The 21,810-nt window shown below is 31.9% G+C and overlaps 3 protein-coding genes across 5 annotated transcripts; 2 read left to right on the plus strand and 1 right to left on the minus strand.

Moving 5' to 3' along the window:
* Window positions 1-899: 899 nt before the first annotated feature.
* Window positions 900-4,048, minus strand: LOC137815111 (putative leucine-rich repeat receptor-like protein kinase IMK3). The gene is made up of 2 exons (XM_068618155.2): window positions 1,816-4,048; window positions 900-1,705 (listed from the first exon to the last, which is right to left on the minus strand). Exons 1-2 carry the CDS (start codon window positions 4,046-4,048, stop codon window positions 1,104-1,106), a joined length of 2,835 nt encoding a protein of 944 aa, XP_068474256.2. The 3' UTR covers window positions 900-1,103.
* Window positions 4,049-11,100: 7,052 nt separating this feature from the next.
* LOC137815112 (uncharacterized) lies at window positions 11,101-13,736 on the plus strand. The gene is made up of 2 exons (XM_068618156.2): window positions 11,101-12,211; window positions 12,959-13,736. The coding sequence occupies exons 1-2, from the start codon at window positions 11,319-11,321 to the stop codon at window positions 13,596-13,598; spliced, it is 1,533 nt and encodes a 510-aa protein (XP_068474257.1). The 5' UTR covers window positions 11,101-11,318; the 3' UTR covers window positions 13,599-13,736.
* A 735-nt stretch (window positions 13,737-14,471) lies between these two features.
* Window positions 14,472-21,671, plus strand: LOC137815113 (biotin/lipoyl attachment domain-containing protein). 3 transcript variants are annotated; one of them, XM_068618158.2, is made up of 9 exons: window positions 14,472-14,744; window positions 15,827-16,039; window positions 17,647-17,723; window positions 17,910-17,963; window positions 18,422-18,679; window positions 18,783-18,845; window positions 19,365-19,433; window positions 19,513-19,558; window positions 21,440-21,671. In XM_068618158.2, exons 1-9 carry the CDS (start codon window positions 14,711-14,713, stop codon window positions 21,493-21,495), a joined length of 870 nt encoding a protein of 289 aa, XP_068474259.1. In that variant the 5' UTR covers window positions 14,472-14,710; the 3' UTR covers window positions 21,496-21,671. The 3 variants fall into 3 exon arrangements, with proteins under 3 accessions (XP_068474259.1, XP_068474260.1, XP_068474258.1); XM_068618159.2 differs by having other exon boundaries at window positions 17,656-17,723; XM_068618157.2 differs by having other exon boundaries at window positions 14,520-14,744; window positions 17,638-17,723.
* Window positions 21,672-21,810: the final 139 nt, after the last annotated feature.

The following is a 21,810-nucleotide window of genomic DNA, read 5'->3' on the forward strand; positions in this document are numbered from 1 at the left end:
ACCCACCCTAGTCCACATGGATCGGGGCCAAAAAAAAAATGTCCCTATGACCAAAAAGTCCATATAAAAAAAGTCCATAGGACTAAAATATCACCAAGAGTCTCATAGATGAGTTTTTAAAGTAAAAAGTTTATTTAAAAAATTAAATGAAAAAATACTTTAAAAAATCTTTTAGATCTGAAAAATATTTTATAGAATTTACATTTTGAAATATATTAATACGTTTTATGGGATTGAGTTAGACTTAAAGTACACTTCGTAATAGATTGTATAATATGGTATATTTTTTTAGAATTGAAAATACCTTTCGGGATGAACAATCTAAAATGTATTAAGGCATTATAGGTCACATATTTTGGTATGTATTTTCATATTTAAAATGTATTTTTTTATTAGGGTAATAGATTGTAATATGTTTATAGAATGCATTTTTTATTTTATATTCTAAATTTTGTATAAAAAAATTGTATTGTAAAAATGTAGAATCCAAAATATAAAACAAAAATATATAACAAAATTTATAATTCAAAATATAATTCGGTACTGAGCAGTAGACAATTTATTTTCCTTCCTATCATATATATTGTGACGAAGAATTGTTTAAATCAAAGGTGCTTAAAAATGTAAAAAGATTAGTTCCTTATAAAATATAATAGTGAATTAAATTATGACTACGATTAAATTACTTAAAATGGGACAAGAAACAAACAAAAAATGTGCTTTTAACGTCGTAATTATTGGAGATGTTCGAAGTTGTATCTCCAATCACTTGGTATAGTTTTAAAACATGTCGCTGTGTATATAAGAAATGAACATTGAAATATTCGAAAAAAACAGCAGTTACGTTTCTATATAACGCATTTATGGGCAGGGGATAGAAAATAGCAGCTGAGAGAATCTTGCAGAAGAAACAATGATGCTCTCTATTACGTGCCTTGGGAGGAAACATAATTACACACAACTTGGGGCAGAGGGAAGCCACCTTATTGTAGTATGTAGTACGTGCAAACTCCACCATTTTCAAACGGCCAAAATTAATATAAGAATGAAAGAATTGTAGAACATTTAATATTGAAGGCAAAAAAATGAATGCAAAATTTGTCCTATATTATAGAATCATCCCCAGGACTTGCTGTCACTGATCTCTCTGCTCTAATCTCTTCCAGCTGCTGCAGCACTTGATGAACTTCTGGTCGTGCTGATGGAGAAGGATCAACACAGTGCAAAGCGAGCTTCAATGTATTTAGCAACTCATCGCCAACTGTTGAAGCATCTCTCATTAAGTCTGCATCAAAAACCTCATTTGTCCACTCCTCTTTCACAATAGAGGCAACCCACTGAGGTAAATCTACTCCATTCATAGACACCCCAGGTGACTTCCTCGTTAGGAGTTCTAACAAGATCACACCTAGACTATAGATATCGGTTTTGGAGTTGGCTTTCTTCAGCTTTGAGAGTTCTGGTGCCCTGTATCCCAATGCTCCTGCAGTAGCTATCACGTTGGTGTTAGCAGCAGCTGTCATCAGCCTAGAAAGACCAAAATCTGCTATTTTAGCATTTGTATTCTCGTCAAGCAATACATTGCTGGATGTGAGGTTTCCATGTATAATGTTCTCCTGGGAATGGAGGTACAACAATCCACGAGCCATGTCCTGTGCTATTTTCATCCTTGTTTGCCAATCAATGGATGTTTCAGTTCCACTACCTGCAAATGTTTGACTTATTGTAAGCTATATCAATGAAAAAAATATGATCATAATAAGAGAAAAACACACAAAAAATGTAGTTTTCCCCTATTTGAAATACCAAACTTACCGTGTAGGAAAGAAGCAACACTTCCTTTAGGCATGTAATCAAAAACCAGAAGCTTCTCCCCTTTGGGTCCCAAGTAATACGCCCTCAGAGCCAAAACATTGGGGTGTCTAATTTTTCCTAGAACACTGACTTCTGATTCAAATTCTCTCGGACCTTTAGCAATCTTTTCCCTCAATCTCTTTACTGCAACTTGACTTCCATCCTCCAATATAGCCTTATACACAGTTCCATAGGTGCTCTTTCCCATTATCTCAGCTGTTGCACACAATAAATCGTCAGCTGTAAAAGCTATCGGTCCATCAAAATGGACTAGTTTCCCTCCAGCCTCCCCACCTGCTTCAATATCACCAGCAGCAACAGGAGGGATTCCTTTTTCTGTCCTCATTGTGCCAGTTCTCCCTGCACCTCTGCCCTTCTCGGTCTTTGATGTTGATCTCTTTCTGATCAGACAGAAGAGAAGGACGCAACAAAGTACGATGAGGACTATGAGAAGAAGTCCTGCTACAATGAGAATAATGTCTTTGGTACTTAGCTTCCTATGATGGTGGTGTTTTGACATTTCATGAGGTGGAGCAATGACTCCTTCTGATGGAGCTTGTGAAGGACATGGTGTTGAGGGGCTGTATCCACATAGTTGAATATTTCCCACAAATGAGCTTGAGTTGAATTTCCTGGCAAGTAGAAGGGGAACAGAACCTGAGAGGCTGTTGTAAGAAACATTGAAGAGATCAAGACTACGTTGACTGTTAAAGGAGACTGGAATTTCTCCACTGAGATTATTCAGTGAAAAATCAAGCTGCCGAAGAGTGGAAATGCTTGCAATACTTGAAGGAATATGCCCTGTAAATTGGTTTCTACTCAAAATTAGAACAGAAAGATTGTGCAAACTCCCTAAAGTTCCAGGGATTTGATTTTCAATGAGGTTGTTCTCAACATTCAGAAGTGTAAGCGAGGATAAATTAGAGAGGGTAGCGGGCAAGCTCCCATTCAAGGCATTATTTGAAATGTCTAGTGTCTTAAGCTGAGAAAGAGTTCCTATTTCATTCGGTATAGCTCCACTAAAACTATTATTACTAAGGGAAATTTCATTCAGTTCTCTTAAGCCACCCAAAGAAGAAGGAACGTTTCCAGTGAAAAAGTTATGATCTAGGATCAAATTTCGAAGCCTAAAGAACTCATCATTCTTGGAACTCCCACCACCCCAAGAGTTAGGAAGGGGACCAGATAGATTATTATGTTGAAGAGAAAGGAATGTGAGGGAAAGTGAGTGAGTTAGGCTAGCTGGTAAGGGACCAGAAAAGGAGTTAAAACTCAAGTTAAGCCAATAAAGTTTGGTGGAATTGGCAAGACTATAAGGGATTGGTCCTGTGAGGAAGTTGTTGCTGAGGTCAAGAGACTGAAGCAAAGGGCAGTAACCTAAGGAAGAAGGGATGGAACCTGTTAGCCTATTGTTGAATAACTGAACACCTCTAAGGTTAGGAAGAAGTCCAAAAGTGGAAGGGATTGAACCACCAATTTGATTATCATGAAGACTGAGCTTCCTAAGACCTTGAAGCTGGCCAATTTTATCAGTGATACGCCCCTTCAATCCCTTCCACGGAAGCTGGATCACAATAACCTCTCCCTTAGCACACTTGATACCAACCCAACCTCCGGAACAAGCTCCAAAGCCACTGTCATTCCAGCTCCGCAAGAACCCTTCAGGATCAACTAACTCCTGCTTGAACGCTTCAAGTGCTAACAAGTTTGATGCTGTCACAACCACTCCATCCCAGCCCTCATCTTCACACAAAACTGGTTTGAAACATGTGGAGAGAAGCAGAGTCCACACCCAGAAGAGAAACAAAAAACAACTCGAAGGAGTCTTCTTCCATCTTTCTTTCTTCTTGTCAGAAACATGGTCTTCATGTTGTGAAAACTGACAAGAGTTAAGGTTGGTTTTCTCCACTACCATAACGAAAAGAGATGTTTTTGAATGAGTGGAAGTGAAAGAGAGTGTGTTGGAAGTGATGTGGAGATAGAGAGGAACAGTTGAAGGATGGTTTTTGTAGTGAGGAGAGAGAGAAAGAGAGAGAAGGATCACGTGACGACATAAAGAAGTGTAGGTGCCGCGGGGGTTGAGAGCGTGAGAGAGAGAGAGAGAATGAATGCTAAGTTCAGAGATGGTGTTTGTTTGCAAGAAACAGTGAGTAACGGCTAGTTTTCCTTGTAAGTTGAAACCATTGAGGAGCATTAGTATTAGTAAAGTGGTGATTGGATTTGTTGAAAGGGTTAAGTTAAGATGATGGCGCGCTATTCTTTTATTGCAGAACCCGCGCCCCTCCACCTCCAACGGCTCCATCATCCTCCTCATCCTCCCATGCTTTCATGCTTCCATTGAAAATGTTAAAAAATATTAACCTTAGATTTGTAAAAACTAAGGTAGTTTCAGACCAATTACTTGATGCATATTAATTTATTATAAGTTATAAAATATAAGAGTGATAATATTTTATAATCTTTAATAAATTGAACTCGGTAATAAACAATGTTAAAAATGATTAATATATTAAGAGGCATATAGTTAATAGTTCTCTCTGCATACAATAAACATTATCTTATATTCATTTTATAATACACTATTTAACTTATTTTGTTAATTTTATAATTTCTAATAATTCATTATTGTGATCTGTATATTATATTAATATTTATATTAAGTATACAAGATTTAATATAGAGAAAGTGATATCAGAAACCAGTCATTATTACTAGGAGATATAGTAATTGAGATACAATTACTGTTATACTTCATATAAATTAATAATAATTCATATTTGTTTCATTTTGAAAGAAAAAAAAAAGGTAATCTAGTAAGAAAGAGTCATAAAATCAACAAATTTCACTATATACGTCTTATCGATTTATATGGATGGAAGTATTCCTTAAACTATATTCATTATTTATCATAATGTGTTTTAATACTCATGTGTATAGGTGAAATTAAAATATCAGCTTAAGAATATAAAAAAAAAACAAAAAAAAAAAAACTTGCTATTATTAAAAAATATTAAAATAACTTGTTTAGGAAATATTAAAAGAAATTATAATAATTAAGTTGTGTGTGACTAAATATATGGTCCTATTTATCAGTTATTAGATTTCATTCTTAAAAAACTATAAGATGGATTATGTTAAAAGTGTGTTGGTAACCCTGTTTGTGCCTTAATGGATATCTATGAGAAAATGTTATTATTACTATTTTATTACTGAATCTGAAGCCTTGGCTGACATGAACCTGCTGCTGGTGGCATCTCCAAGTTTGACTGAAGTGTCACGTGGTGATGGGGGAAGAGAAGATATCAGAAAAATATCATAACATCGAGTGATTCTGGGATTTTGATAAGAGCACGTTCAAAACACCAATTTATGATTGTAACTTTTTAATATAATTTAAAAAAATTCATTTTCAATAAAAAAAGTGTTTTTTTCAGTTGTAATATGCTTTCCCTCACAATTTTCTCTTTAGAAAGTATTTCAATGAAATATGAGGATGGAGAAATATATAAATTATTGTTGATCTTAATTTTTAATCGAAATAATTAGGTTCTATATGAAAAAATATATAAATTGTTTTTTTTTCTGAATAATTGATATAATCTGAGACTATATATTAATGGTATCGAAATAATTAGATTAAAAAAAGAAAGAAAAATGTTTTATGATGAGTTGGTAAGGTGGGTAGTGTAGTCGCAATTCATATCATGGATGGCGGTCCCAAAACACATAACAGTGGTCTTCATCATCATCTTGATGGTACTTATGGGTCCACCAATGTTGATTTCAGTGAGAAGTATATTATATTCTCTTATAAGGAGAGTGACAAGTGTAAGGCTCAGACCGTTATTAAAGGTCTTGTTCTCACATTTTTCAAAATCAATTCAACACATATAATGCCTCTATTATAATCAATATATGTAGTATGGAGATATTTACCATATAACACCAACTCATATTCTATGTTCTAATTTGCAATATTCATAATATATGTACATCTCTTGTTACCATGTTCATCCATTTTTACTAACTGCAACTCACCTTTATACTTTATTTTATATATTTGCAATTATATTATCAGTAAGCAATAGTATTTCTTGCACTTTTTTAAATTGATATTTTTAATGCATATTATTTCTACAAGAAATAAATAAATACGGAATAAATTTTTTGGAAAACAGAAATCAAATGAAAAAATTTGGAATTACTCCAAACTTGAAAATCTTGTAGTTTTCACAGAAAATTATAAAGATGGTTATCTTGTTTCTATTATATTCAAACAAAAAAATTAAATGGAGCGGATTTGGAGAATTAGAACATAAAAAAAATAGTATTTTTTACAATATTTTTTTAAATATTTATTGACCTACTTTTTCTACATTTTTTAATATTTATTAAGATACTTTTTCTAATTTTTTATCATTTATTTGGTTGTTTTAAGTACAAAATTTTACAATTATACAAGTAAAGTTTAAATAAAAATAATATTTTTATTAAAAGTAAATTGCAATTTATATATTAGTTGTTCATCAAAATTAATGTATAAAGTAACACACTACATTGAATATGAACACGAAACATATAACAATAATGTAAAGAGTCAATCGAATAGTTTTTTTTTAATGTAAATGGTTGTAAGGTTTCGTACAACAATCATTTCATCTCTAAGTTTTATAGAGTTATTTATGACCTTAAACAAGTAACAACATTTTGATTTCAAAAGTTAAGTATAATTCTATTAGTTCTTCACACACAAAATGATTCCTCTTTATTCATCAAATTTGAAAAATTATACTATTTTAATTGTACAATATTAAAAAAAATTGTTTAAGAGTCGTTTTTTTTATAAATCTTGAACAATCATGAAATCTTCACTTATCTCAAACAAAATACATCAAATATATTTTTACAGAAAGCAAACATAATATCACATAATATAGGATATGATTTTCCTCTAAAATTAATGTAAATTATGTATATATATAATTCAATAAATACATTAGCAAATATATTTACCTTCATGCTTCTTATGGGCAACTTGTATCCATATATTTTATCATCTTCACAAGTGCAGAACTAATAACTTGGTCCAACATCTTTATATCTGTCATCAATTAGGAAGACAACATAATAATCTGCCAATATTATCATTTGGATTATAACTTTATAAATGAAAAGAAAGGAAAAAAATTAAATATTAAATATAAATAAAGAAAAGTATATAGAAAAAAGGTATTGTTTACATTGAAGAAAAAAAATGAAAAAAGTAAGGAATTTGTTTTCACTTTTATGGAGGAGTGAAAAGAAATAGATAAGTTATATGAAAAATATTATTATACTTACTAAAATAATTTTATTGTATTTTTTTATCACAACTCTATATTGTCTTAAATTTATGCTATAAAAATATTAGAAAAAGTTAATGAGAGATAATTTATCCAAGACAGTGAATCCCTGACTCATTTTCTTTTCTTTCTTTCTTTTTGATCTTTGTTTTTATTTTTAATTTTTTTTTCTCCCGCATTCTTCTAACTATCTGTTTCACTTGTCATTATCTCATATTTTGTTTTATTTCAATTTTCACGTTTCTCAAATTAGATCTTATTGTGTAATAGATAACTTATTTTGAATTATTTCTGTCCAAACATATTTTGATTTAAAGTAAGTTTATTTTCATTCTAAAAATCTCTTAATTTTTTTAGTGTTTAAATTCTTTGTTGATTTGGTCAGGTTATAAAAAATGATTTTGTTAACTAGTTTAACAAGTAAGTGAAGTCTTATTGATAAGTTATGTTTCAGTAAGTTTTTAAGATTTTGGTTTCACTTTGTTTTAATTACTTTGACTATAAATAACTCTAAAGTAAGGCAAATTATGTTATGCTGTAATTTATTTATTAATTTGTGTATAAGTGTGGTTATTGTTGAATTGAAGAGTTTGAAATTTATATTGATTTTGAAATTTGAGATTTGCTTGTAGATTAAAAAAGTGAGATATTACTATGTGATTAGACATACTCAATCCAAATATTTTGAAAGATGTATATAAAAAGGATATAAGTCTTTTGTTTGTAGTTTTGGATTGTATTTGTATAGGTTATGTTTGTTTTGAATTTAAGAATGTAATTTTGGAAGATGTTTACAAATTTTGTGTTTCAAATAATTTAAATCAATTTAATTTATGAAACTATTTTCCATTTCTCAAATGATGATAGGGTATTTATGTTTCAAAATATAGAAAGAAAATAGAAAATTTGATGTGTGAAAAAAAAAATCTGATGCAAATCCAACACATCCATTATCTCTTCTTTCCCAATTGAGTATTTTCTTTTCCTCAAAGACAAGTCTCCAAAATTTGTACAGTCCATAGGCCAGGGTTGGAGCTGAATGCTTGTAATTTTTATTTTATTTTATTAAAAAATAAATTTTAAATTTAATTAAACCAAATAAAATTGGTGTGAGTGTCATGTTACCAACTCGTGCATTGGAGGTTCGATAAAAGCCCGATAACAAGTAGCATGATATCAGCTAATTTCTCATTCTCTGATTGGTGTCTTGAACCCTTGGTATGTATGTATTCTGTTTAGTTTTTATGTAAAAGGTTGTTTTTTGGGTTTCTTTTATTATTGATTGAGATGGGAAAGAGAGTATGAGGTCTTTTGGTTGATATGTAGATGGAAAGGCTCTTTGAGAAAATCTGTTTTGTTGTACAAGGGTTGGACCACCCCTGAAGTGGTCTTATTTAACTTCATTGCTATTTGCTGATAAAAAAAAAAAGTAGCATGATAACTTCAACAAACAATCCCTCTTGATAGATTCAAAATGACCATATATAATACCATATTAAGAAGTGAATTTTAAATTCAACTCAATTTTATTAAACTGACTTATAAGGTGAGGTTTACACTCACTAATCACTAAAAAAAATCATTAAATAAAAATCAATTTTAAAAACAATAAATAATTAGTTGTTATATTGACTAAATTAGAGATATCTTAAATACGAAAAAAAATTATTGATTTCTAAATTAGTTTCTATAATTGATAAATAATTTCCAAATTAGTATCTAATTAACTATTAAGATTTTAATTACCAATTATTTAGTATTTTAATTTATAGTTATGAAATTTCCAAAACAGAATTATTTTTTTCTCTCTAAACTGTGTCAGGTAAGGGATGGTAGGTGTGAGTTATGGTCACAAGGTCAATGAAAAAGACATAGTTATGACTGAAACTAAATAAAATAACAGTGGAGAAGGAGATGGTATATATATGTGTGTGGTAAAATGGGAGAAGGTTGAGGTGTGTACACTACAAATAACCCAAATGGGAACACTAATAATTGGGGACGGAATATATATAATGGTTACTAATATAGAAGGATGAGGAAAATGCCTTCAAGATAACACCACCACAAAACAAACTTAATCGCTTTTTTATGCCAAGTTTATGTAGGCGTAACTCATTTAATAATTTATCTCGAAATCTCATAAACCTTCAATTGGAAACATTTCTTTCAAATGACAACAAACTTTAATTGGAAACATTTGCTTCAACTGTTTTAGATATGCCTACCTTCCTACCTTCAAAGAATTCCTAAAGAGCTTTTCTTGCTTATTAATATCTCCAAAACATTATTTTTTTGGTTACTTGTTTTTATAAACTTTTTTTTTATCGACAATAAAAAATAAATAAATGGGAACCACTTCAGGGTGGTTCAACCCTTATACATAAAGAGCAAAACACCTTACCATACTCCTACCACGAAACACCTACCTGAATATCTAAGGAACAACCAAACTAACTATAGGAAAACATTAAATTATCATCCTCATATAATCCACTGGGTTCAAAACCCAATTAGAGTACCCGAAGGAAGCACAATGAGACTTTGCGTAAATCTACGACCAAAGCGAATACTTTGAGCGCATCTACCACCCCCTATCAAAGGACACACAATTCCTATGATTCCAAATACCACTCACAACTCCAACCCAAATTGTACCCCAAACGTCATTAACCGAATCTGAAGCCTGACTTAACCTGAACTGTAGAAAGTTTGTCAAAGGATCCTTATGAATAACGAAGGATACGCCTAGCCACTTAAAACAAAGACACCAAACACGCCAAGCGAAATTAATATTTGGTTACTTATTTATAAAAATGTTTCACACCTTGCAAATTATTACTTTTTATCACCAATGCCATAAAGTTTTAATCTCTTTAGACTAAAAGGTAAGTATTAACCGGAAGATAAATAAATTGTAATTAACATCAAATTCAAAGCGTGTGCCTAATTCGATCTTATATATGCATCACTATAATTAAACCTTTCACGTAACTCAAATTAAACTCCAACACTGTATTTTAAATGAACTCATATATTCAACCTGACTCTTATAGTCTTATCAAGATCCCAAACTCTTCTCACAAATGAAACTAGAATAATATGGACAGAATTTTCTTTGAAAGAGACGACCATAAATTACTTTTAAACTTAATTTTAGGTGGCGTAAACATTACACTAACTCACAATGCAACTCATTGGTTTATAATTCAGACTTGTTTTTTTCAATGCTAAAAAGAAGTTTTCTTACATAACTTGTTTTTCAAAAGGAAGTTTTTTTTTTTCTTTTCCTTTGCAAGATTCTGTTTGTAATATTGAACAGTTAATTATATATAATTCAGCAAGGAATCTGGATATTTTTCTCTTTCTTTTATTTAATCAGTATCTTATTATGCACAAAGGCACGTGATTAATGTAATATTATACTGCTATTTTAAAAGAGTACCAAAATCCATACTTTTTTTTAACGATAATTAACGAAACGAGACAAGACTTGAGCTGTTGAAATTAACAAAATTTGGGAGTATCCCAGTTTTAGTAATTTCAGAATTTTGTCTTTACGTGCATGTAATTATCTTTTCTTAAACAATGAGAATCTGAATTGATACTTTTCTTAATCATAATTGCCTGTGTAAAGAGCTTTTCTCGATTTGTTATCACTATCCTTGTCTATCACTCTGTCCTCGGTAGGGTGGTCAGTGTCAATGCCATCAAACATGTCAAAATAAGGTAAAATTTGATGCAATGATGAAGTTACCATCTACCTCTAATAATAACAAACATTTTATCATACACGAATCTTCATCTGTAACAGACCACCTTATTCATCAAGCATCACCCTACTACGATATATGTTGGTCAATGTATATATATATATATATATATACGCACTTTGTTTTTTTTCAGATAAACAGAGTATAAAAATTATGTAGAATACTATCTATTACGTACAGAATGTTTGAGATTTGATTGGTGGTCTATCTAGTTAATCTTGCTTTTTTCCAAGGAGCTAATTAATGATCAAGATCCTTTCTTTTTCATTGTTATTCCTTCACCACTTGCGTTACGTTGCGTTGGCTACAATCATGGAAGAGTCTACAAATACGTGAAGCCCCAACCTGCATGCACCCGAACAAGAGAGAGAGTTACAAGTTTGCTTCATTCATGGCTTACACTTTTCCTGATGTGTTTTGCTGGATTCAGAAGCTTCCACCAATCTCAGAATGGGAAACAAATTCCATTTCTCTAAACATATGTTCTTCAAGCTCTTGCCAACCGTCTCTCACTCTCACCATAACCAAAAACCATCATTCTTCAAAACTCTACTTTGTCATTTCAGCAGACTGTAACACTCCTATCCATCTTTGGGCCTCAAAACCTTTCAAGCATGCAAAGTCCAAAACCGCCATGTTAATAGATGATGAAACCATTTCCAATTTCTTTGTTAATTTCAACCAGGCCATCCTCCTTTATGGCTCCAACAAGAACGCTCCCTTACTCAGGTTTCCAAAACTTGTCTCAACTCCCAACCTTTCAGACGTTTTCAATCTTTCTTTCTTCACTCTCTTGTTCCTAGTTTGTATATACGAAGCTCCTGCTGCAGATTTTCGTTCTAGGTGTATTAGCAACCTGAAAGACCACTTGACAGGTTTTGAGTCAAGAAAAGCATCAAACATACTGATGAAACTCTTGGGGTCTAACGTGGAAGAGTTGTGGATGCGTTCTGTGAACCTTGCAGTTACTAACTGGGTCGGGGAACAAGAAGCACATAGCAACCCCTTCAAAACACCTTGTCCTTTGTTTTCTTATGCATTTTCAGCATCTGGGTTGTGGAAAGTGCAGTTGTATTGTCCCCTCATAGTCATGGATGTTGAGAATTCAAAAAGTAATCCAGCTAGTGAGAGACTTCAATTCTCCCTCAAGTATCACCATGTGGAAGCTGTTCTTCAGTTCAATCACAAAGTCTTAATAAAAAAGGAGTGGGTTGAAATCATGGTGGACATTGACAACATAAGGTATGGTAACCACCAAAATATTAACTCATGATCAAGAGATCATGTAAGAACAATACATAACCATTCTTAACAATTAGCCATTTATTTAGCTTGTGCTTAGTTGTAATTGGAAATTCAGGGAATAACAAGAGTCACCATTTGTATACTTCTGATAAGATTTTATATTTTTGAAGTTTTCAGTTATTTGGAGAGTTAAAAAAAGCAAATAAATATTTTAATATATATTTTTAAAAAATGAGTATTGTTCTTGAATGGGAAGTTGGAACCAAGAAAACAATTGATCTTCTTCTTAGTAAGTCGTTTTGTTCCTCCTTTCTCGGTGTGAACTCTCTGTACTCTTTTTTGCTCTCTACTTCTCCTCTTTCTGAACTTCAAACTTAGATGATACTTATAAAAGGTACTCCGACGTTCAAGTGAGACCTCGTTATTCGGCACTCGGTGTATTTAGTGTATAATGATGAGGTACATGATTCTTGGAATGTGTGTCTATTTATATAATTATCATAAACCTTTTATTATTAATTAAGTCGAATTAAGAATATGAACTGTAATACATATTATCTAATGTTTAGTTATTATTAATCTTGTTAATTTTTTTAAGATGTGGTGGTGTCGGTGAGTCTTGATAGGGGATTAGACTTTTATTTGGTAATTAGATCTTACCGTAGACGTATTTTATAAAGGAAGTTATGACACATGGTACTTATTATGTTGTTTTTTTTATTATAATACACTCCTTGTGAGCAGGTGTGATGTTATCAAATTGGTGAATGAATCTCTTATGAAGGAACGAGGGGCTGATGCAGGTGAAAAACATTTTCCTTCGAGAATATGTTTACAACTTACACCTATTGTCCAAAACCAAGTGTTGAGCCTATCGGTTGGGAAATCCTCGGAGAACCCACGAAAAGAATTCGGAGTTGACAAAAGTGTAGAAGCTTCGTTTGAGCCATCATCCATTCCTGTGGGACTTAGAGTGTCAGCTGGAGAGTCCACAACAGTGAGTTTGAAGCCTTGGAAATTTGAAGAATCTGTTTATGGGTACAGTGCAAATTTGAATTGGTTTCTTCATGACAGTGTGGATGGCAAAGAAGTTTTCTCATCAAAGCCTTCAAAGTGTGCTATGATTAACCCAAAGTCGTGGTTCAAAAATCGCTACTCAAGTGCTTTGCGACCTTTCACCAGGCAAGGAGGAGTTATTTTCGCAGGTGATGAATATGGGGAAAAAGTGTGGTGGAAAGTGGACAAAGAAGCCATAGGAAAAACAATAGAAATAGAGATTAGGGGTTGGATATGGTTAACATATTGGCCTAACAAGCGCATAACATTCCACACAGAAACTAGGAGATTAGAGTTTCGTGAAATAGTATATGTTCATGTTGTTTAGCCTTCTCTCTAAGAACAAGGAGTGATCTGCAAGTCACTGCTCTTAAAGCTGTAATTCCTTAAAATAAAAGTGAACCTTTTCTACTACTTTCATGATCTTTTTACACTTTATTTTATAAATACTTATTTATATATATAGCATTTTAAGTGTTATCACGTAACTTAAAACAAAACAAAAAAAGTTTATAATGGTGTTTTTAGTGTTACTCATCTGACAATAATATTATCTCAACATTTTTTAAACATGTCTTTTTATCATTATTCATACTTTGTCAAAAATAACATTATCTCAAAATGTTGAAACACCACTTCTTATATTATTTCATATTTTATAAAAAATAATCATGAAAAAATCTTGATATTTTGTTACAAATTGTTTTTATCACATAATAGTGTTTTTTATAATACAAATACACAATTATACAATACACAATTATATCGTGAGAATGAGAAGTTATTTAAAATAGTTTCTAATTTTAATCAAATTTTATTATTATTATTATTCATTGAGTTTTTTTAATTATCAACTCAAAAAAATGTAATGTTTTTCATGATTTTTTGTACGACCTTAAAAAAACTTTTAAGCCTAAATTTTCTGATTTTTTTAAAATTTTTAAATATATTTAACCTATCATTTAGCTTTTTTTTTTGGAAATGTTAATTAGGTTATTAAATTAAAAATGTAATTAAGTTATCAATTTATAATATTTTTGTAAGTAGATTCCTGAATTATTGCATGACAACGTAAATTGTCTGAAAAAAAAATTCAATTATTTAATTAAAAATATAATAGAATAAAATTTAATTATATAGTTTTGAATTTAAAGACTTGATTAGAAAAGTTTAAATAATGTACATAGAATTTATTGTCCAAGACACCAACTGTCCACGTAAGAGGGACAGTCACACCATGGCGCACATTAGCGAGGAAAGTTTCCTAGATTGGAACGGAGAGGGTGATTAGAGGGGCGGAAATTTCAAAGAGACACAGAGTGCAACTAATTTATCCACCTCTTTCCTTGTTCGCTTAACTTCACAGTTTCTCCCATTCATCGTTTTTCCCTCCCATTACTCCATTTCCCTGTCTTCCATCCTTCTCCAGCTCTCTCTCCCATGGAATCCTCCGCTGCCATTCGATCCTTTCACTGTATCTCTCTCTTTCTCTCTCTCAATCTGTATCTGCATTTTTGTTATGAACGTGCTCTGGTTTTGTGTTTACGATTTTCTGTTTTATTTACTTTAATTTATGCGATGTGTGACGGAAACTGGAAACGATTACATACGCAGTTTGATTTTTGGGAAACGAATTCGGTACATCTGGATTAGGTATATGATTTTCTAGTTAGAAAGAAAAGTAACTGCGAAGGAGCTCGCTAGATTTGTCATTGTGTTGCAAACATTTGATTTAGGCACGTTTCGCATTGCTGCTTTCTTTAAATATCATTAGTTATATCACATGTTATTTTCGTTTTGAATTAAATGCTGAACATAGGACGAGTTTCTGCTGCTGTGATTTATTTATTCAATTTTATTGCTAGGAAATCAAAACACGGTTATGCCGAGGATCGTAGATATATATATTTTTTTTTTTAATTTGCAACGAACCTTTGAAACGTTTCATCCCGAAGTAACTAGTTGTATTAGCTTGCGTGACTTGTTCCTTATTGCTGTGATATGTGAAGCTTAATTTAACCTTAGAAATGAACTTGAAAATTAGGTTGCAGTGACAAAGTTATTTTATGGTATTGATTAGTATCGTTTGTTTACAGGAATCACGGCACGAGCATAACAATTTTCATTAAGTTAGATGAATGTCATTAATTAGGTGATTAGAATTATTTTTTGCTACTGATTAGGTATAGTTTTTCATGTTTCTACAAATAACCAAACGATGGTCTGCAATCACCTTATAGCCTGTAATTGACCATCTATTAGGTCCTATAGGATAACACAAGATAACTAGTGACTGTGTCCTTTTTAATAACTTTAGTGGCACCCATATGTTGTGTTCTGTTGCTTATTTTATTCTTTTGTTGATATATTCTGTTAAATAGAAAATGTGTTCCTTTTTTCCTATGTCTTTTTGAAATAGGCTTAATTCCTTTTGGAAAGGGTCTCAATACCTTCTTAAATGGTTGAATTTCAATATATAATAATATTTTAGCACTATAATGTTTTTAATATGATTTTGTTACGGTCAGATGCTTAATCATGACTCTTGGATTTCAGATCCCATGGGCACTATGTCCCATATGCGGCCTTCCTATGATAAACAAGTTGTAGTTCCCATCCACAATGTGCGATGGAACTCTAAAAGTAGACTTTTCATTCAGCATCTGGCATATGATCGGAAGCACATTAATTCCCACATGAAGGGGAGCACCACACTAGTTTCATGTGCAAAAACAGCTGAACCTATCAACACATCCAACTCTGATGATGGTGGGTTATATTGATTGTGAAATGAATTACGTCTTTATCCTTTGTCTATGTTACTTTGTTTGAATGAGAAAAGTCTGCTAATCTTATTTAGTCTAAGTGTAATTATCTTTTGAAGTGGTTGTTTCTATTTGTTGAAGAGCACACATCCACTTGAGATATGATCAAATTATAAGTTATATGTGGGTGCAAACCTTATCTTAAGAAGTCGATTTTTGTGAGAATAAGGTAGACTTAAATTCCACTTTTTAAAGATGGTATCAAAGTCATTCAAGAGTCTATCCTAGTAAGTTTGTTGGATCTATTGTGTCTCTCGCTATCGAGTTCCTTCTGGTCCCACACTCGAGATGTCTAGTCCTTGATATGAGAGGATATATTGAAAATCTCACATCGACTAGAAATATGACCAAATTATATTATATAGTTTGGTGCAAATCTTTGGTTTTGTGGGGTTAATTTAGGTTGAAATTCATTTTCAATAGATGATATTAGAGTGTATCCTAGTTAAGTTTGTTGGGCCTTATGTTACTCGCTATCGGGTTCCCATTTAGTTCCACACTTGAGATGTCCACTCATTGGTGTGAAGTGGTGTATTGAAGAGCTCACATCGACTAGAGCTATGACCAAATTATAATATATGGCTGAATGCAAATCTCACCTTACTATGCCAACTTTGTGAGGTTGAATTAGACATAAGTTTCACTTTTTAAATATGGTATCAGAGTCATTTAAGAGTCCTAGTTAAGTTTGTTGGGTCTATTATATCAGTTGCTATAGGATTCATCCCCAATCCCATGCTCGCTCGATAGTCCACTCCTTGGTGTGAAGTAGTGTATTGGAGAACTCACATTGACTAGAGATATGATCAAATTATAATATATGGGTAAATGCAAATCTCACCTTACAAAGCCAACTTTGTGAGGTTGAATTAACTTAAGTTTCACTTTTTAAAGATGGTATCATATTCATTTAAGAGTTCTATTTAAGCTTGTTGGGTTTATTATGTCATTCGCTACGATATTCACCCCTAGTCCCACGCTTGAGATGTTCAGTCTTTGGCGTAAAGGGGTGTGTTGAAGATCCTATATGAATTAGAGATATGACCAAGTTATATTTTTTAAGTGAATGCAAACCTCACCTTATAAGCTGGTTCTACAGGATTGAGGTAGACTTAAAATCACCTTCTTAAGACTATTGATAAGATGTTGAGATACGTTAATCAATTGCAAAAATTTTGGGCTGCAATTTTATATTTTTGTGTGATCCAAGATAATCTTTTGGAACTCTTCTATACTTATTGGAAAGAGAGAAGATAGGAAAAAAAAAAATCTTACAAATTACAAACAAAAGATGTGATTTTATTTACTTATTTACTTTTAAGGTAAAGTTATAAAGTTATTTACATGGGTAAGTAATAGTAGGAAATCTTCTACTTCTGTTGCTCAATATTATTGTGGTAATTGAGAAAGTCTGTTTGAGGATTATATATATATATATATATATATAAAATATAACTGTGTTAGAGTTGGCGGTTAGAATAGCTTCCCTTTAATATTTTTTTTTATTTATATTCAAATTCCTTGACCTCGCAATTATTTAAGATGCTGCAGCTTCTCCAGGTAGTACTCCACAAGGCTCATTGGAGAAAAAGCCTTTGCAAGCTGCTACTTTTCCTAATGGATTTGAGGTCTATAGCTATTCTTCCCTTATTTACCTGTTAAGGATATTTTTATTAGTGAAAAATGATAATTTGGTGGAAATTAGCCCTAGTTTGCTGGCTTTTATCCAATACTGCATAATTGCATTACTAATTTCCCTGTTTGAATGTGAATCTGATGAAATTAGTCATTATATCTTTTTTGCTTATGATCAGGATTTGGTATTAGAGGTGTGTGATGAGACTGAAATTGCTGAACTGAAAGTAAAGGTGATCTTCTGTCTTATTTTTTGCTTTTGTAAAATTGGAAGTTCAATGTTTTAAATTTAATAGCGAGGATGAAAAGAAACTTCAGTGAATGTTATATGGTTTCTTCATACGTCTATAGCTCTGTCATATACTGTGTGTTGAACTTCTGTCAAAGTATGCTTGAATTTACTCAAGATATCACATCACGCTTATAGAAAATGAGGTAATAGTATTGATGCTTTTTTAATCAAAATTGCAGCATGTTGTAATTGCAACTTGAGATTGTGGTGCCTTTGTGCCTGGTGTCCTATCTCATTATAGTTCTTTCTTTGTAATTCAAATTTGATCATAAAATTTTTAATCATCTCAGCGTTGTTTTTATACAACGTTGTCTGTTATATCTGTCTAGTTCATCAAAAGAAGCATGCTTTTAGCTGGATGACCTTGTACTCGACCTTATTTGACTGGTATTGTTATAGGTTGGAGATTTTGAAATGCATATTAAGCGAAACATTGGAGCAACAACGGTTCCATTGTCTAACATTTCACCAACGACTCCTCCACCTATCCCATCTAAACCTATGGATTCAGCACCTGGTACCCTGCCACCATCACCTCCAAAATCATCTCCAGAAAAGAAAAATCCAATTATAGATGCTTCCAGAAAGAAATCACCAATATTGACAGCATTGGAGGCTTCTGAGAGTGGTACTTACGTCTTGATACCATCTCCCACGGTATGTCAGCCATCAACAATTTAAGTTTTAACTTCTGCTTTCACTAGTTATATTTGCTTGAGCTATGTAGAGTTTGCTATCACTAATCTTTCTTTCTCATTAGGTTGGCTTCTTCCGTAGAGGTAGAACAGTGAAAGGAAAGAGACAACCTCCTATCTGTAAAGAGGTACGTGTGATGTGCTTGTCAATACCCATCAATTTGTTATGACCAAGATCACATTCACTTGATATTGCGTCGGGCTTTCTCGTTGTGAACCCCACCTTTAAATTTTGCTCCACATGTGTTTGTTATTAAGATTTGCAGTGATGAAACTAATTGTTTCTGCTTTAGGGACCCAACTGCTAGCACTGTGAGCTGCCCCCACGTAACACTGCAGACATAATAGTCGCAGTCTATCTATCAGCCTGTTTGCTTGTCAGCCTAGTCTCCTGATGTGACCTTGTTAACATGCATATGTTGGCTTTCGGAATAAGTTTAAAGTCTTTTACTAAAAAAAAAGGAAAAAAAACTGATTATAATCAACAGTGATTGTTTCATATACAAATAAATATTCTTTGGTACTCACTTATTGTTATTAGTATACTTTGTATTGTACAGTTACTTCATCAAGGTCTTTGAGAACCTCATTTTCATTGACCTGACTAAAATGATTCTCAATGTATTTATTTCCTAATTGAATTTTAGGGGGATTTTGTCCAAGAAGGGCAAGTCATAGGGTATTTGGATCAGCTTGGCTCTGGAAATCCGGTTAAGGTGATCTGTCTCAGTTTTTGTAATTGTGGTTCCTTAATATCTACTACTTCTAACTAGTTTTATTTTTGAAATCTTGCAGACTGATGTGACTGGACAAGTGTTGAAGCTACTTGTTGAGGATGGAGGTATAAAGATGTGTATAACCCTTATATAAAAAAATGCGTAGATTTATTGACATGTCATTAATGCAATACAGGGCTTTTGAGGAAAGAGAGCAGTGCTAATTGAATAGTTAAGCAATAGTGTACCTCCAGTAATAGAATATGGTCAAAATGATTTGGAAATCCTAATAATTATGAATTCTATTAGTCTCGATTGCAAGTATTTTGAAACTTAGTTGCAAGGAAGAAACAAATTACTGTCAAGAGATAAGCATTGAATTTTTTTTGGGGGAACGGGTTGGCCAGAATACTTGTGAGTCCATCCATTGTATTCAAGACATTTTTTAAGAGTGAATTTAACCATTTGAACACTTAGAGGGTATGTTTGGATAAACTTCTCCATGAATACTTACAGAAGATAAATATAGGAAGAAAAGTTTAAATTAGCTTTTTCGATAAGTTAAAATTAGTTTGTGCATAAGCTAATTTCTATTTTTTTTTAATTTGTGCATAAGTTAATTTTAGGCAAGAAGATTATTTCATTTCTTCTTCTCTTTCTTTGTAGAAGTGATAATGGAGAAGTTTGTCCAAAATATGTATTTAGTACCTAACATTTTCTAACCTATATGTAGGGATGAAAATAGGCTAGTCCACCAGTCAGGGGCTTTTGACATAGTCTGTCAAAGGCCTGGTGTAAGCTTTTAGGCTTTAAAAGAAGCCTACCAAGTGTAACAAGGTGGCCTGTTTATATAATAATTTTATATATAATACATATTAAATAAATATATATAATTATTAATGTTAATAACAAGTTTAATAATAAAAAAATAATGTTATTTTTACTTTTAAAGCTCTGGTTCATATTTACACCTCTACTTTTATATAATAATAAAATTATTAGTTTATTCAATATAAATATTATACTTCCTAGCGGAAACATAAATGCAATAGTGCATGTATGTTCGCATTTTATCTATTTAGTTAAAAGTTACTATTTACTATTTACAATTTATATTAATTTTAATTTCATGTATTATTATGTTTTATATTTTATATGTAATCAATACTTTGAATGTAAACAATGTTGAAGAAACATTACATATTGTAGATTTGCATGAAAAAGGAAAAAAACGTAATTGTATTGGGGAGTAATGGTGTGTACCACTTATTTTAAGTGGATGAGTAGTTTATCTCCACTATTTTTTTTTTCTTAATTGTTGTATAGGTAACAATAATAGTTGAGGTTTAAAATATGAAATCTCAAAATTTTAAAAATTCTGTTTATAGCATGTTCACACGGAAAATAGTATATTCGTTCGGAACTGTTACTTTTGTTATGAATCATATATACAAATTAGTGGAAAAAAATAATTTCTGTTAACAAATATTGTGCATGTAAAGTAAGCATGTCTCTGTTGTGAGTGTTTGTCTTAATCAAGCTGCATTGTATTGCAAGAAATGAAAATGGAAAATGTTTTGTCAAGCTATTAGAATCTGGATCCATAATCTTATTTTATTATCACGCCAAACTGTGGTGATTTCGAATCTTGTATAATTTTTCGATCAGTCACTGGATATACTTGATAGGTTACTTTAATTCATTGAAATTTATAGGTCACTTTAATTCATTGTAGTTTACAGTGTATAGCTAGTTGTGCTGTTAGTTTTCATAGGTTTTCTAGTTAGTGTTGACTATTGACAGAATGGAAAAACATTGTTTAGCTGTCAAAGGTCTTGATTTCTGCTATGGCTTTTTGTGATTTATTGATGGCCTAGTCCGTTGTTTTGCAATATTCAGATTTTACTGTCAGTGCAGCCAAATTAACCATATCTAAACCTATTTTGCTACTTGCACTCATCCATAGCTGTGATGAGTTTCTAACTGTTTTTGTTTGTGATTTACAGAGCCTGTTGGTTATGGAGACCCCCTTATTGCTGTCTTCCCATTAGACCTCAAGTGAGCTAGCCTTTTCCTGTTATTCTGACTTATCATGAGGCTTTTTTTTTTAATTAGGGAGCTAGTCGCATATGGGCAAAAGTTTTTAATAGGTTACGAATAATTAAAAATCATACTTTGTACACCGACTGCTTAAATTGTACTGGATAAAAGTTATTATGAGACGACCTTCTTTATGTATCTTAGTTGTTGAAGTTTGATCGCTAGCTACCCTTTATTTAGTTTCTCCCAAAATAATTGTGCAGAACTTGTTTTTTAGATTCTGGACCAGAAATAGAAATACAGTAATGGGATATATATATATATATATATATATATA

This window comes from Phaseolus vulgaris, chromosome 1 (genome assembly GCF_051622355.1).
Source record: "Phaseolus vulgaris cultivar YP4 chromosome 1, ASM5162235v1, whole genome shotgun sequence".
NCBI lineage: Eukaryota > Viridiplantae > Streptophyta > Magnoliopsida > Fabales > Fabaceae > Phaseolus > Phaseolus vulgaris.

What these genes read in the sequence shown, in the direction of transcription:
- LOC137815111 (XM_068618155.2), bottom strand. Translation starts at nt 4,048, where the DNA reads ATGCTCCTCAATGGTTTCAACTTACAAGGAAAACTAGCCGTTACTCAC. An exon ending in TGTTGCTTCTTTCCTACACG is followed by an intron (nt 1,706 to 1,815) that starts GTAAGTTTGGTA and finishes AAACATTTGCAG; the next exon opens with GTAGTGGAACTGAAACATCC.
- LOC137815112 (XM_068618156.2), top strand. Translation starts at nt 11,319, where the DNA reads ATGCACCCGAACAAGAGAGAGAGTTACAAGTTTGCTTCATTCATGGCT. An exon ending in GTGGACATTGACAACATAAG is followed by an intron (nt 12,212 to 12,958) that starts GTATGGTAACCA and finishes CCTTGTGAGCAG; the next exon opens with GTGTGATGTTATCAAATTGG.
- LOC137815113 (XM_068618157.2), top strand. Translation starts at nt 14,711, where the DNA reads ATGGAATCCTCCGCTGCCATTCGATCCTTTCACT. An exon ending in TGCCATTCGATCCTTTCACT is followed by an intron (nt 14,745 to 15,826) that starts GTATCTCTCTCT and finishes CTTGGATTTCAG; the next exon opens with ATCCCATGGGCACTATGTCC. An exon ending in AACCTCCTATCTGTAAAGAG is followed by an intron (nt 18,846 to 19,364) that starts GTACGTGTGATG and finishes ATTGAATTTTAG; the next exon opens with GGGGATTTTGTCCAAGAAGG.